The following is a 14,370-nucleotide window of genomic DNA, read 5'->3' on the forward strand; positions in this document are numbered from 1 at the left end:
AATTTCTGTGGTTTTTAAAATCCCATTTCACCACCTTCTCCACCATTTTTGGTCTCTTTGTTTTAACCCATTTTATTTCTGATTAAAACAAAGATTTACGTCTTTAAGATGACTATCTACTATGGCCCAAATAATAATAAACTTCCTGGATAACAGTGGATATTATTCAGATGAATAAATAAATGTGGTTTTCACAGATTCATAGAACCATGGACCATCATTTTTCTGACTTTATGGATGGTTCCCAAACATCTCTCCCCTTTATAGATGACCCTGTCTCCACATGACTGTTCTCCAATGTTCATGTCTGTGTTCAACCACCTTCAGGTACAGTGGGGGTCCCAGGTCTCTGGCACCTATTTTGGGGGTCACGGGCTGAAAAGGTTGAGAACCACTGGTATAAGCTTCCAAAAGCCTCCATTAAATGGGGAATAGCTTCCAATACTGACCCTGCTTTAAGCATTCAAGCATGTGGAGCGGTCACTGAACAAGTGGATGGAGCTGCTTTTTTTTTCTTTTTAGAGGTTCTTTTTGTTTGTTGAGTTACGGTCAGATAGAGCCAAACTGTTTGGAAACGGTACGTGCACAACCTCAGAGTTTAAAACTGTTTTGATGATTTTTGTTTTTTTAGCTGTGTGATTTTTGAATGTACGGGTTAATCACTCGACCATTTATAGGTTCTTTTTTTTTTATATGTGAAAATGCTGCTGATTTTTCTACAGCAGCAGCAGCAGCTTTATCTATTTAGAATTCTAAACTGTGATTGTAGCAATATTTCTCACCAGCTAAAGGTTTTTTCTTTTTAAACACTAACGTTTAATCACGCTATTATATTTACATTGTTTCTTTCTTTCCTATGACATGTATCTGTGTCTTTCACTTTCTCTCACTTGGAGCCATTTAATCCAGACTGAGCTGTTTTAACACTCATTCCTATTTGTCATGTACCTGTAGTCTGACACTGTTTTATAGATTTAGATACATAGGTCTATTTTTCTGTAATTTATTAAATCGTCACAAATCATGATGCTGAAAGTCATATGAGAGCCTTTCTGAAGGCGGCATGTGGAGCAGGGATCAATGGGGGAAAAAACCCAATGTCTTAAGTCACTGCACTATCTCACTGTCAAACTGAGTTTAATGTCAATAAGGCAAAACTATAAGGGATCACTTTTGTTGCATAGACAATAAAGTTTGATATGCTGTTATGACCATGTGTGGTGATTCATATTTAATGCACAAATCATTCCATACGACAAACTTTATTTCAATGCGTGGCAAGTATATAAAAAAAACATCAAGAACACTTCAATTACCCTCACCCACCCACCCTCCATCTTTAACAAAGGGTTGAACTAGCCCTGTTTAAATGGATGGTGCTTCTTCACATGCAACAGGAAAGAACATAATCATTCATTTTGACTCAATGTAAAAGCTGAGAAACCTTTCATTTTGTCTTTGTCAGTTAAAGTGACAGTCTCACTGTAAATGTTTGTGTACACCAGTGGTTCCCGACCTTTTTTGGGGACATGACCCCATTTTAATTTCACACATGTCCGTCGACCCCAGAGACATTTTTTCTTTCTTTCTAGAATTAGTTTTAAAATCATTAGTAGTAGTGTGCCACCCCAGATAACTTGTATTTCATTTTATTTGAACTACATTTATGTAATATATAGCAGGGGTATCACACTCATTTTAGTTCAGGGGCCAAATACGGAGCAGTTTGATCTCAAGTGGGCCACACATTTTATGCAGGAAAACAAGTAATAAACATGATTGTGCTCTAGTTTACACTTCTAAGTATACATAAAATATGTAGGAAACTGATCAAATCCAAGCAATAAGTGACATATCAGTCCCAACAGGATATTTACTTTAAATGTTTTAGAGTTCATGACCAATTTTTATTTAATTAAGGGAAGTGTGTCAATTTCAGGAAAATTTAAGGTTTTGTAACAATTTTGAGTTTTTCAACAGTTTAACTTTAACATTAAAAATGACTGCTATTTAAGCACCGGGAAAACTGAGCCACTGCAAATATTGTTGAGTTTAATTTACACAATAATTCATGTTTTCTGTCATTTTTACTTTCTCCTGTGGGCCGATTTGGATGCTCTAAAGGCCCGGTTTTGGCCTCCGGGCCATTAGTTTAACACATATTAAATACAGTTAAAAATTTTAATTACAATTTAAATCTGTTTTTTTTTACCTAATTTTTTTTTTTTTGTTTTAACCAATCACAAGACATTTGAGGCGACCCGATTTTAATTCCAGGCGACACCCCATCAGGTCCTGAACCCAAGGTTGAGAAACACTGGTGTACACTGTAAGAGTGCACATATAAAGTCAAACAGTCTAAGTATCATACAAAAACGTAAAACCTAGTAAATGTGTGCCTGTACAGTGTGATTATATAAACCAAGACCTCATTGTAAATACATGTCTATAAGTTACAGTCAGGTTCAGGCATATAAATATACATTTTCTCAAAAATATCAGTATTTCTGTTTTCTTGCAGTCACATCATTTGACACTTGTTATTTTTCAGTGCACTTTGCTCAACGTAAAAACTGACCAAGAAGAACAAACCCTGATGGGTTGCTTTAAGTTTCACGTCTCAGAAAAATCAAAAGCATAGATCCGAAGTTGGGCCGAAACAGTCACAGGTAAGAGGAAAAGACTTCTGGAAGCACAACGCTGTAGCTGTAGAGTAAAAAAACGTGAAATCACTTCTTCTAACTTGGCATAGCTGACGTGTGAACATTACAGGTCTGTACTAAATGCATCTTGGCTTGGTTATGTCCTCTACAGTTACAATAAATGGCACAAAGGTTAACAAGAGTAGCCTACAAAATGTCCGTAACATTAAAAACTATGACGTCGTTGACAAAACGGAAAGTAATACGATGAATCTATCGCCGATGAGTCACCGATGAGGACCGTATGTAGATGAATAATGGATGAGTGATGAAAGGGAAGTGTAGCCCTTAGAGCCCGATGCTCCTCATCCTCACAGTTCATCTTCGGCGTGGTGCTGTTTAAAGGCGTCGCCCGTCAGCTTGCCCTGAGCTTCCTTCATCCCAGATACGACTGAAGTGGGAAAAGCCAGAGGTGGTTAAACTCACACTTCTACATATGACATCGACATGTTCAATGAAGTTAGAATCATCACCTTGCTCTGCAGTGCTGTAAAAGTACTTGTAGTTTGGGTTTCCGTTTTTGTTGGTGATTTCAGGATGAACTTTACCACTGGGATCTGTGGAGATACAGCAACCATTATAAAGCTGTAGCTCTGTTGCTTAAACATGACAACGTCACATTTTAATCTGTCGGCAGAAACTCATTTGTTTCTTTCAAATACAAATTTAAAGCTGCCAGGGATTTTTTTTTTAATTTTATATATTTTTCACATAAATCCATAGTGTATCCTCATAGACCAGTGGTTCCCAACCTTTTTTTGGATCATGACCCCATTTTGATATCAGAAATTTCTGGTGACCCCAAAGGCATTTTTTTTTATATTTTCTAGAATTCGTTTTTGATCATGTTTGTTATACAGTGTTACAAATACAGAGTAGACAAATTGCACCAGCTCAGATTTTTTTCTAGTGCATTTTACTTGAACTAAATTTATATTTGAGAAAGTAAAAGTATACAATTCAGTTGTTTAGAATTTTAAAAAGAACAATTGAAAAAAAAAAAATATATATATATATACTGTATATACAGTATATATACACACACACACACACACTTAATTTCTTAAAGAAAAAAATAAAAGTAAAAAAAATACATATACAGTATGTATATATATATATATATATATATATGTTTTTGTTTTTTTTTAATGATCAATTACTAGACATTTCAGGAGATCTCATTTAAATTCAAGGCAACTCCAAGGTTGAAAACAGTCTTAGGTCAATAAACTTTAGTTGCTTGAAAAAACATTTAAAAAGGTTGAAATTCCCCCAAGAAAGTTTGTTTTCATCTGCTCAGGCAAAGTTTCATGCATTGGTATTATGGTATTATACCTTGATTTTTTGTATTTTTTCCACCAGACAAGTTGGATTCATTTGACTCTATTTTTGATCTAGTTTGTTTCTTGTATTTGCCATGATATCACCTCACTCTGCGAGACTACTCACAAACATTCAATAATTAATCAAGTGCACTCTAAAGACAGGTTGGAAGTGCTCTTCCCGAATAATTCCAATGGAACTGACATGGGGGCCACAAGCGGCCCTGTCTAATATTGTGCGGGCCCCCAAAAATAAATGTGCAAAATGACTTTAAAAAAAACAAACACACAAAATGACAGAAAAATACTAAATATTTATGCCAAAAATTCATCTAAATGACTCCTACAATGCAAATTGACTTCAAAACAACATAAAAATGTGAGACAAGTATGCAAAACGAAAACAACAGTACACAGAATGACAGAAAAACTATACAAAACCACAACAAAACACACAAGGTGACTCCTAAAACACAAATTACAACAGAAATACACAAATTGACTCTCAAAACTGCACACAACAGGTCAACACAAACCCAACTAAATAAAGAAATACAAAATGACTCCAAAAACACACAAGATGATTACAAAAATAAAAAATAAATTAGAGAAAACGACCACAAACCCTTTTTTTTCTTGTATTAATGCTCAGATTGGTCATTATTCTAAATGCTGACATGAATGTTCATAACTTGGCCCTCGGACAGTCATATTTTTGTGGCCCCTCAGTGATTAAACTTGCCCATCTGTGCCATAGATATCACCCACCTCCCCAACCCCCACACACCCTCCATACCGAGGAAAAGAATGCGTGGAATGTATCCGCCGTCTGGGCTGAAGGCCTCATCCTTAGGCTCCTCTTCGTCCTGTTGGGACACAGACGTGGATGATCGTTTACAAAGCTGGAAACCAATGGAAACCAATCTACTGCTATGATGGGAACGTCCTCCTCTGCATTTACAGGCCAACGTTACAGAAAAAGGCACGTTGTTTCTAACCAATGTGTGTTCAGGATTCGCTTACATTCTGAATGCAAATGTTAGCACGGCTTCAAATTCAAAACCTATTTCAGTTGGTTTTCATATCAACGCCATCATTTTCAAGCAACAAACACTAAATACCATAGGACTGAACACATTTACAAACCATTACCAGTCGTTCATAGTTTCTCACCTCGACGTTGACCATTACAAAGCTGTGAGCCAGCTCAGCGATCTCCTTGGATTCAGCAAATTTTGGCTTCAGCGCTGATTGAGACAATCCATGAAAGAAAAATCAGTAAAAGTTCAAACGTTACCACACAAAGTCTAGCACACCCTTTAAAACCAGAACAGAACCACTCCTAATATGGACGGTCCAGATCAGAGCTGGTGACGCAGTGAATGTCGTACCTTTGCAGGCTCCACACCAGCTCTTGTGAATGATGAGCATGATGGGCAGTGCACTGTGGAATCAAACAGATGACAAAGAATCAAACACCAGCCTGACTGTTAGAAAGAGTTCACTCTGACCTGAAAACACAAATATTCAACAGTGATGGTCAAAATATTTAAGCCCTTCAAAATAAAGCAAGAAAGAAAACGTGTGTGCCAACAAGAACGAAGACCAACTCGACACGAGTCCAAAATAGGGAATAATTAAAAAGCCAAAGATGAGTAACCTTGACTGTAAGATGGATTATCCTGGTTTTTACAAACACCCGAATCCATCTTGTGTTGTTCCCGCCATTGCAGAAGCGCTGAAGCAAAAGTGGCGCATGCGCAGTTGCGAGGAGAGGAAGTAGTTAAGCTACCGTTATTAGCATAGCTCTTAATCAGAGGAGGATGGTTCACGTGCCCTTAACTCACATACTCGTGTTGCAAAAAACGGCAAAAGTCACTCAACGACATAATGACCGCAGCATTATTATCCCAAAAGAAAGTTTTCACCAGCGTCTCCGCGGCGCATGCCGATGACGACATCATCATTTGTTACCGTGTGATTGGCTAAAACAAATCACTGTGGACAGACGCTTCGCCCAATCAGCTTCAAGCATTCTGTTCATGTCCCTCCCTGGTTCCGAAAGGATTCTCCAGACACAGACCCAGATCGATGTGGAGAACTGGAGTTAGAGGGAGGGGCTACACATCAATCTGGCTCTAGTCAGGTTTAAGGATGAGATTGGATGTAAATTTGAAAATAATTTGTGGCTGAATTGTCTCTGTATCTATTTGTATATTACATGAGTACACACTCCTTTTTTTTTTTTTATTTTTGAGCTCACCTCGCTTCAGCCTCTTTCTTGCCATCATCAAGAGTCCTCCAGTGGATGTTTTCACCAAATCCTGCCGGGACAGTGAGTTAATGAGCACAGAGACTTGTGAGGCTAGTGTTAAACTTCCACAGCAGGGTGGGGTGGGGTGGCGTGGGTGGGGCCACCCTCTGAGACAATCAATACCACAACATGTGAGGAGAGAAAAAGGAGGGCAGCTGAAATCTGATATCAGGCAGCCGTTTCCTGGATCTGCTTGACTTCATTATTATGTTCACATGGAAGGAGGAGGAGGAGGAACGTTAGTAACGTCTTAGAATCACAAATGTTTTATTTGCCAAGTACAGTTTTTAAAACAGAACCAGGATTATGACTTGGTAGTCGGTGCGCGGAACGAAAAACAAAGAAACGAGCCAGCAACAATAATTATAATAATGATAAATATAAAGGATGAGGGATAAATAAAGGATAGATAGAGAGTAAGGGATAAATATGATACAAATAAAAGAAAATTCATTTGTGACGGATAACATTTGCAATGTGTAAATTGTTTTTGAGGGTCATTCCATGACATTTTACATTCACAAATGGCCCACGCACTTTGGTCCAAAAAAATTCACAAATTGAATGTAAAAAAAAAAAAAAAAAAAAAAAATCTGATATCTGTTTTAATTTATAGTATAAAGATTACACTTTCTTCATTTTTATTTTGGATCCCAACTTTGATTTATTTCACCCTTTACATGAGGCCATTGTAGCTGACCTATGTGTCTTAAAATCATTTGTTGTTTATTAGTTTTTTTTTTCACTAGTAACAGCTCAAAATTCTGGTTTTCCATTACTTGAGTTTGGCCACATAAAATTTTGTTTAAAAATGAAGGATAAAAACCTAAAAAAAAATTTCATTCATAATTGTAGATTTTAAAAAATGGAGCCATGTTTGTCACATTTTTTTTTGAATGCATTCAAAATCTCTCACTCTCTAAAAAAAAAAAAAGATTTCCCAAAATATTGGAAATTAGTTTTTTTGAGTAACCTCTGATTTATTTTGATTTTTGCTTTATTTTCTGTTTGGTTCTTGATTGTCAGTGCTGTGTATTGTGCAGACTGTATATTTTGTTAATGTGACTGTTAAAATTAAAATATGCAATGTACGTGTGTGCATATATGTCTATAATTCAAATATTAATCTAAAGGTTGAAAATGATTTTTCTGCCATCCTAATATTCAGTTATTAAATGATATCAATTCTAATTATGCATTTCGGTGCACCAGGTTGTAAAAATCCATCTTTTGGTGTAGTTTCTTATTTGAACGTTAAATACTATAAATTAGATGCTGAAAAGCCCTGGTTTTCCTACAGATAAAAGCTGATTTAAGTGTTTAGTGAACTTAGTGGAATTACAACACAAATCAGGAAGCGTGTAAAGGAGTGTTTGCAGTAAAACTAGTTGAGCCTTTACAGACAGACAGGAAATACCAGTTGTGGTTGATAAACACAGTTCAGTAGTAGATTCGCTGTGAGCAGGACAGAGACTTAACATCCAGGATGTGGACACAAAGGCAGCAGCCATCTGCCTGGGTCTATAAACCAGCCGAACTACACCGGAATGTAAACTCACCTCTTCCGCTGGATGCCTCCGCGACCTCCTGGAAACACGACAGCGACAGAAAAAGCTGCAGAACCGAGAACACCGAGACTGTCAGGGCCGAGGTCCGCATTGTGGCTCTCTTTGGTCGGCAGGACAGGTGAGAATGGCTCTGACTGAAGGAAAAGGAGGAGGGAGTGAACCAGTGAATGGCCTTTAGAAGCGACCCGGAACTGCAACCTTGGCCCTTCACATTAAGACCAGAGCCCCACAGCTAAATCATATTCTTATTTTGTTTCTACCCAATCTAAACTAAATACAACCAAAAATACTAAGTTTACTATCTTTAAAATAATAATAATAATAATAATAATAATAATAATAATAATAATAATAATAATAATAATAATAATAATAATAATAATTATTATTATTATTATTATTATTATTATTATTATTATTATTATAATAAAACGTTTGAAATATGTTTTGTTTTTCAAGAACATGTAATGGTGATATAAAATGCTTGGTAATTATTATTAAACTGTTGTCATCCGTCCAGTCTTTTTATTTATCAAGCTTTAAAATGAGTCGCAAAAAAAAAAAAAAAAAAACAACAACAAAGACAAATAACACAATATGCAATGTGTGTGCACACATGTCTATAATAATCTAAAGGATTTTTTTTCCCCCATCCCATCCCAATAGTCAGGTAATAAAATGCTACTAATTCTAATTGTGCATTTCTGTGCACCAGGTTGTGAAAAACATTTTTATCTATCAAGCTTTACAATGAGTAGCCAAAAAACCAAGCAATACAACAACAAAAATCAAAATCTGTGTGTGTGTGTGTGTGCATACATATAATAGTCTGAACTTAGGTTTAAAAAACAAAACTACAAACACAGATGTTCTTGAGTTCCTGTCTCACAGAACAGTTATTTCTGTCAATGTTAAATCTTTGTTTCAAAAACTCCTGACATGATATATTAGATCTTTATTGTTTTATATTCTATTTTATTTTCTAAAGAAAATTTTTGTGCTTTTAGCTGTTTCATCTTAAAACTAAAATAAACCTTAAATTTACTTGGAATGCAAATAAAACATCAAGTATTATCATCAGTCTATTTTGTGCAGTTTGTTCAGAGTTTATTCTTTTTTACCTCCCTGGTACTCATGTTTTTGTTTTGCAATATTATAAGGTTTTAGTATTCCTGATAAATATCATTGATAATCATTATAAACATTACTATTGCGAATTAAAATTAGTTCTACTTGTAGCAGATTTTTATTTAGATCTTCACATATTTATTTTGTTAAACTCATTAAAAATGTTTTTGTCAATATTAAGTCAATATTAAATAGCCGTTAATCAGTAAGTAGTTTTAAGGTTTCTTTTTTGTTTTTGTTTTATTGTAATGTGAAAACTGTTTTCATGACGTCACATCCACAAAACCGCGTGCTCTTCTTGCTGTTTGAGATGATCAAGTCAGAATACGCCTTGTTAGTACTAAACCGGAAATTCTTATAAACCTACAAGTTTAAAATACAAATGTGATCAAAACAATAACTGGTAAATACGTGATACCATATTTGTTCTTAATATTAGCTCTATTTAAGAATTGTTAGCAAATTTATGCATTTATTGTGAAGATACAAAACATACATTTAGAATGTAAATCGTTTTAATGTTTTACTTTGACAGGCTAAAACGGAAATGGGGCCTAAATCTGCTCTCTTTACTGACGCGGATCCTGCTTGAGGTTTTCAGCAGTCAAAGCTGTCCTCCATACTGCTTTTACAGCGTTTACCGTAGGTTAAAAAAATACGTTTCTCTTTTCGTTGTTAGTTTTACAATACCATGACATTTTTAAATTGTGACTCATTGTTTTAAGTTGTGCCCGTTGGTCTTTTAAGGAAGTGTTTTAAAGGCCGCTTATCAGGCACACCTTGCTGTAGCTCGCTTGGCCTTCATGTTAGCTTTCATCGAGCACCGTCCCGTGTTAAAACACAGATTTCACCAACTCACAGCTGTTTGGACGTGTTTGTAGTTGTGTTCAGTGTGTGTTAGACACAGTTGTCAACATCTGCTGATTACAGTTGGGAGCCAATGGCGTGTGTTTGCGGGTTAGCATGTTGCTAATGTGTCATGCTTTAGTGCGATCACTCACCCTCCACATGTTGTCCTCGCCTATTGATCTAACTTACCACGGAAGAAGAACGATATAAATTGTTTATTTTTATTTTCAGGTCACCATGAATCAAGAGAAACTCGCCAAACTTCAAGCCCAGGTCCGGATAGGAGGAAAGGTAAATAAATGCTCATCTAAAATATTTAATACTTTACTGATCCCACTTTGGCCGATCCCCACTACCACAGATCTACACTTTAGCCGGCCTCAGCTGTTGCTTTTTAAGGAGCGTGATGACATTAACCGGCCCTGCTTCCCTCAGCAGTCTTTTTTATTGCAGGCTTAACGAATATTTTGCTCCTCTTTTATCCCTTTTGTTCAGGGTTTTTGTGACATCTCTATTCACTCACTAGGTGGCGTTATTTTATTTTTAAGTGCGCAAGTGTGTTATTTAATCTTTACTTCAAGGCTCAATTTTTAAGTATATATCCAAATCTTATTCTATCCTCAGTTCATATTGTCATCAAACACCATCGTGCTCTTTGCTTATCATTGTGTAGGCTTAAGACGCTTGTTTATTAACGGTTGGTTGGAGAGACTCATAAACAGTTAAAGCTCACTGGCCAGTTTAGGTCACGTGACTTAAAGTTCCGTCAGTTGTATTTTAGCTCATATTTATTTTTAGCTACCCCGCTAACCTTTTATTTTAGCCCTACCCCTGGAAATACCGTAAAAGGTTTATTTTTGTCAGAAACGTATTTTTTTAAAGCTGGAATTTGCTGTGTTAAATATGTACAAAAGTGGGATTTGAACCCACGTTGACGGAAGGAAGAACCCTTGAGTGAAATCACAGGCACATTACGCTTATGTAGAAAAGGTCCGGAAACGTACCCATAGTCCCGGTGGTTATGGCTATGTTTAATGTATCTCTAGACACTTTCTTTACTTAATGACATGAGCGTTTCAGTTTAGTCAAAGTAGTGCGGGTTTTTTTTTTTTTTTTTTTTTTTTAAAAAGTGTTCTGAATGCTCATGGATTTTTAACATCTTTGCACCTCAACAATAACTTATAAAAAAAAGATCCATGGGTACGGCTGGGCGATATAGACCAAAATTCATATCTCTATTGTTTCTCAAAATGGCGATCTACGATATAAATCTTGATCATTTTAATTAATTTCAAGTCTTACCAGAAAGACAATTCAGGGTTAAATTTGCAAATGCAAAATGCCACACCACACTGGCTAAAATAACAGGTTATAAAAACACGCACTAGCGGCCCCGAAAAGAAAATTTACAAAATGACAGCAGTAAATACACAAAGTTACTACAAAAAACAAATTAACAGAGAAATACACAAAAAAAACAACACACATATTAAATTGGACAACAAAATACACAAAAGGAGAAAAAATGCACAATGGGACAACAGAATTACATAACAGATAAAAATTAAGAAAAGGACAACAAAAGTCACGAAAAAGAAAAAATACACAATGGGACACCAAAAGTCTAAGAACATACATGATACCAAAAAATACACAAAACGACTCAGACATCCAGAATTACCAAATAATACACACAAGAACAACATAGTAACTAAAGCAACACCTCCTAAAATGAGTGTTATAATTCGATATAAAATAAAAAATATATCAATATAGGCAATATTGTAATTTTTTTATATCTCCAAATTGGAAAATTCGATATATCTTCAATCTCAACATGTTACACAAACCAATCCATGGGTAACTTTAAAGTGTTTTTTTTTTCCTGATTTCATTCTTGTTTTTTCTTTGTCAGGGAACTGCTCGCAGGAAGAAGAAGGTTGTTCACAAGACGGCAACAGCCGATGACAAAAAACTCCAGGGCTCACTGAAGAAGCTGGCAGTTAACAACATCGCTGGAATTGAGGAGGTGAGCTAAGCTGGAGGTGGCCTGAATCTCTACCGTGACACTATACGGTGAAAATCGTAAATCTTTTATCACAACGTAGGAAGGGAAAAGGAAAAGATGAACTGCAGGGAGCTCCCCAAATAAAGAGCTCCCCTTTCATATCACATCAGTCTCTGGTTTATTTTTAGAGAGTTTTTAACAAAAAGGCTGACTACAAAGTGTTTGTCTTGGATCCCATTTGTGACTTTTTAGGTAATTTTTCAGTGTTTTTAAACTCTTATCTTGGACCACTTCTGCTCTTTTCTGAAACTGCAGATGTGTGGCCAACGTAAACGACTTGTGCATTTAAAAAAAAAAAAAAAAAAAAAACACATGTTTTGATGTCGCTTATGCAGCTCCTTTTCTGATGAACTGTTGAATGTTTTTGCTCCTCTCAAAAGGTGAACATGATTAAAGACGACGGGACGGTGATCCACTTCAACAACCCTAAAGTCCAGGCCTCTCTGTCTGCTAACACCTTTGCCATCACGGGCCACGCTGAGACTAAACAGCTGACAGAGATGCTGCCAGGCATCCTCAGCCAGCTGGGAGCCGATAGCCTCAGTAGTCTGCGCAAGCTGGCAGAGCAGTTGCCACGGCAATGTGAGCACACACACGGACACTGACATTTCTCAGAGGTCATGGCAGATTTTTTTTTTATTTGCTTGGTCGGGTTAAGTAAAATACGCTTGGAGATGACACGCTTTAGTGTCGCTTGAGTTTACATAGCAGGTAGCAAATGTCGCCTCAGGAGTTTTTGTGGACTTAAACAGATTTTTGGAAGCAGGTTTGTTCAGCAATGTTTTATTTATTTTGAATCAGAAAAAGCAAACAGACTAAATGTAAAGGTAACCTGTATAGACCCTTTGATTGTTTGTAAACATTGTGATGTATTTTTTTGGGCGGGGCTTAGCCTGGAGGCAAACCACCATAGATATATATAAACACTAGATGACTACCCGTGCTGTTAGACAATGAGAAGTGACATAGCAGCATGGCAGCCATCTAACCTCAGACAGCTGGCCCCACTATATAGATCGATGTCAGTGGTGCATGTACTATTTAAATACCCCTAACATGCTCAATCTTCAAATGGCAAGCAGCAATTTCAACATGTACAAGCATCCTATGTCAAACCTATGTATAAGATTTGTATTAAGGTAAACCCTTTGTAAATCTGTCACTATTTAAGCGAGTTAAAGGTATTTTTGTTTAAGCTGATCACTTACCTTCTAACAGTTACCGTAGAGTGCGTCAGAACATCAGGTCTCTGAGGTAAGATGGCCATCCTTGAGCTACGCTGGCGAATCCAGCTTTGCGTCATCTAGTGTTTATGTATATCTATGCTTTAGCCAGTGTCGTTTCCTGTTTTTGTCTGCAGTCACATCACTCGTGACGTGGGCTATTAAGGGGATTATAAAGTGATTGTAGCTGAATGGCAGCAGAGCAAGGGCTGAGGGGAGACCAACACTTAATGAACCACAGGAAGTGAACATGCGATCTTAAGTATTAACTCGAATTAAAGTGGTCCGTTTCAGTGGTTTTGCTTGTGTAAGGAAGAGTAACTGCATTGAAGCAAATACAGTAACAAAGCATGTGCACACCTTAGTGGGAGTGCAAAACTTTAGTCTAGGAGAGACTCCTGACAGTCTAAATTCCTTCTAGGGGTGATTCACACCGGTTTAGTCAGAATGGGCAGAGAAGGGGCGGAGCCAACAGTGAACAGAGTTAGACCAGATCAATAAACACTACATCATTGTGGTTTAGTTACTTTTTAAATGCCATAACATTAGTAAGATAACGTCTAAATTTAGAAGGCTAACTTTGGACTTGTGAATTTGTTTCAACAGCAATGGACCTGAAAGCAGTTAAGGAGGAAAATGCAGAGGAAGATGACGACGATGACGTACCAGGTACAGATGCCTTGTTAGGTTTTAATGTAGGGGTATTATCTCTTTTAAAACATTGTTGTTGTAGACAGTAATTGTATTGCAGTGGTTTGTTTAAAAGGGCATAACTTGTACGGTTCATTTATTTTCTATGACTTCTGTTAGAAAAATCCACTAAAATCCCATTTCTTCTGTTATTTTTGTGCAGACCTCGTGGAGAACTTTGACGAAGCCTCAAAGAATGAAGCAAACTGATAAAATCTTAAAAGTTTCCCTCTCTGTCACCCAGTTTTTATTCTCCTTTTTTTTTTTTTTAAATCACTTTGCGGACTCACAAAGGACATTTTCCTTTCACTGGGAAACATCCACTAAGGTGCAGTGCATCATCTCCAGAATGAGACCCTCTGTAACATCACAAGAAAAGGAAAACGTGTGCTTGCATAAGGCTGCAGTGCTGTGATCTGTGCCACTCAACATCCAAATGACTCCAAATAAAGAAAATAAGCTTCTCATATGAATAACATGGCTAGAATTTAAGAGACTGTATATGA

The 14,370-nt window shown here is 36.6% G+C and overlaps 2 protein-coding genes across 3 annotated transcripts; one reads left to right on the forward strand and one right to left on the reverse strand.

Annotated features, from left to right (window-relative positions):
* Window positions 1-2,120: 2,120 nt before the first annotated feature.
* On the reverse strand, window positions 2,121-8,094 carry txndc12 (thioredoxin domain containing 12 (endoplasmic reticulum)). Its single transcript, XM_028473750.1, has 7 exons — window positions 7,898-8,094; window positions 6,288-6,348; window positions 5,416-5,468; window positions 5,198-5,271; window positions 4,821-4,890; window positions 3,176-3,259; window positions 2,121-3,093 (listed from the first exon to the last, which is right to left on the reverse strand). Exons 1-7 carry the CDS (start codon window positions 7,995-7,997, stop codon window positions 3,014-3,016), a joined length of 522 nt encoding a protein of 173 aa, XP_028329551.1. The 5' UTR covers window positions 7,998-8,094; the 3' UTR covers window positions 2,121-3,013.
* Window positions 7,913-14,337, forward strand: LOC114479847 (transcription factor BTF3 homolog 4). Of its 2 annotated transcripts, none has more exons than XM_028473753.1 (6): window positions 7,913-8,024; window positions 10,115-10,174; window positions 11,799-11,912; window positions 12,332-12,533; window positions 13,781-13,843; window positions 14,028-14,337. In XM_028473753.1, the coding sequence occupies exons 2-6, from the start codon at window positions 10,121-10,123 to the stop codon at window positions 14,072-14,074; spliced, it is 480 nt and encodes a 159-aa protein (XP_028329554.1). In that variant the 5' UTR covers window positions 7,913-8,024; window positions 10,115-10,120; the 3' UTR covers window positions 14,075-14,337. The 2 variants fall into 2 exon arrangements, with proteins under 2 accessions (XP_028329554.1, XP_028329553.1); XM_028473752.1 differs by lacking the exon at window positions 7,913-8,024 and adding an exon at window positions 9,581-9,676.
* The last annotated feature ends 33 nt before the right edge of the window (window positions 14,338-14,370 follow it).

Source organism: Gouania willdenowi, chromosome 17 (assembly GCF_900634775.1).
Source record: "Gouania willdenowi chromosome 17, fGouWil2.1, whole genome shotgun sequence".
NCBI lineage: Eukaryota > Metazoa > Chordata > Actinopteri > Blenniiformes > Gobiesocidae > Gouania > Gouania willdenowi.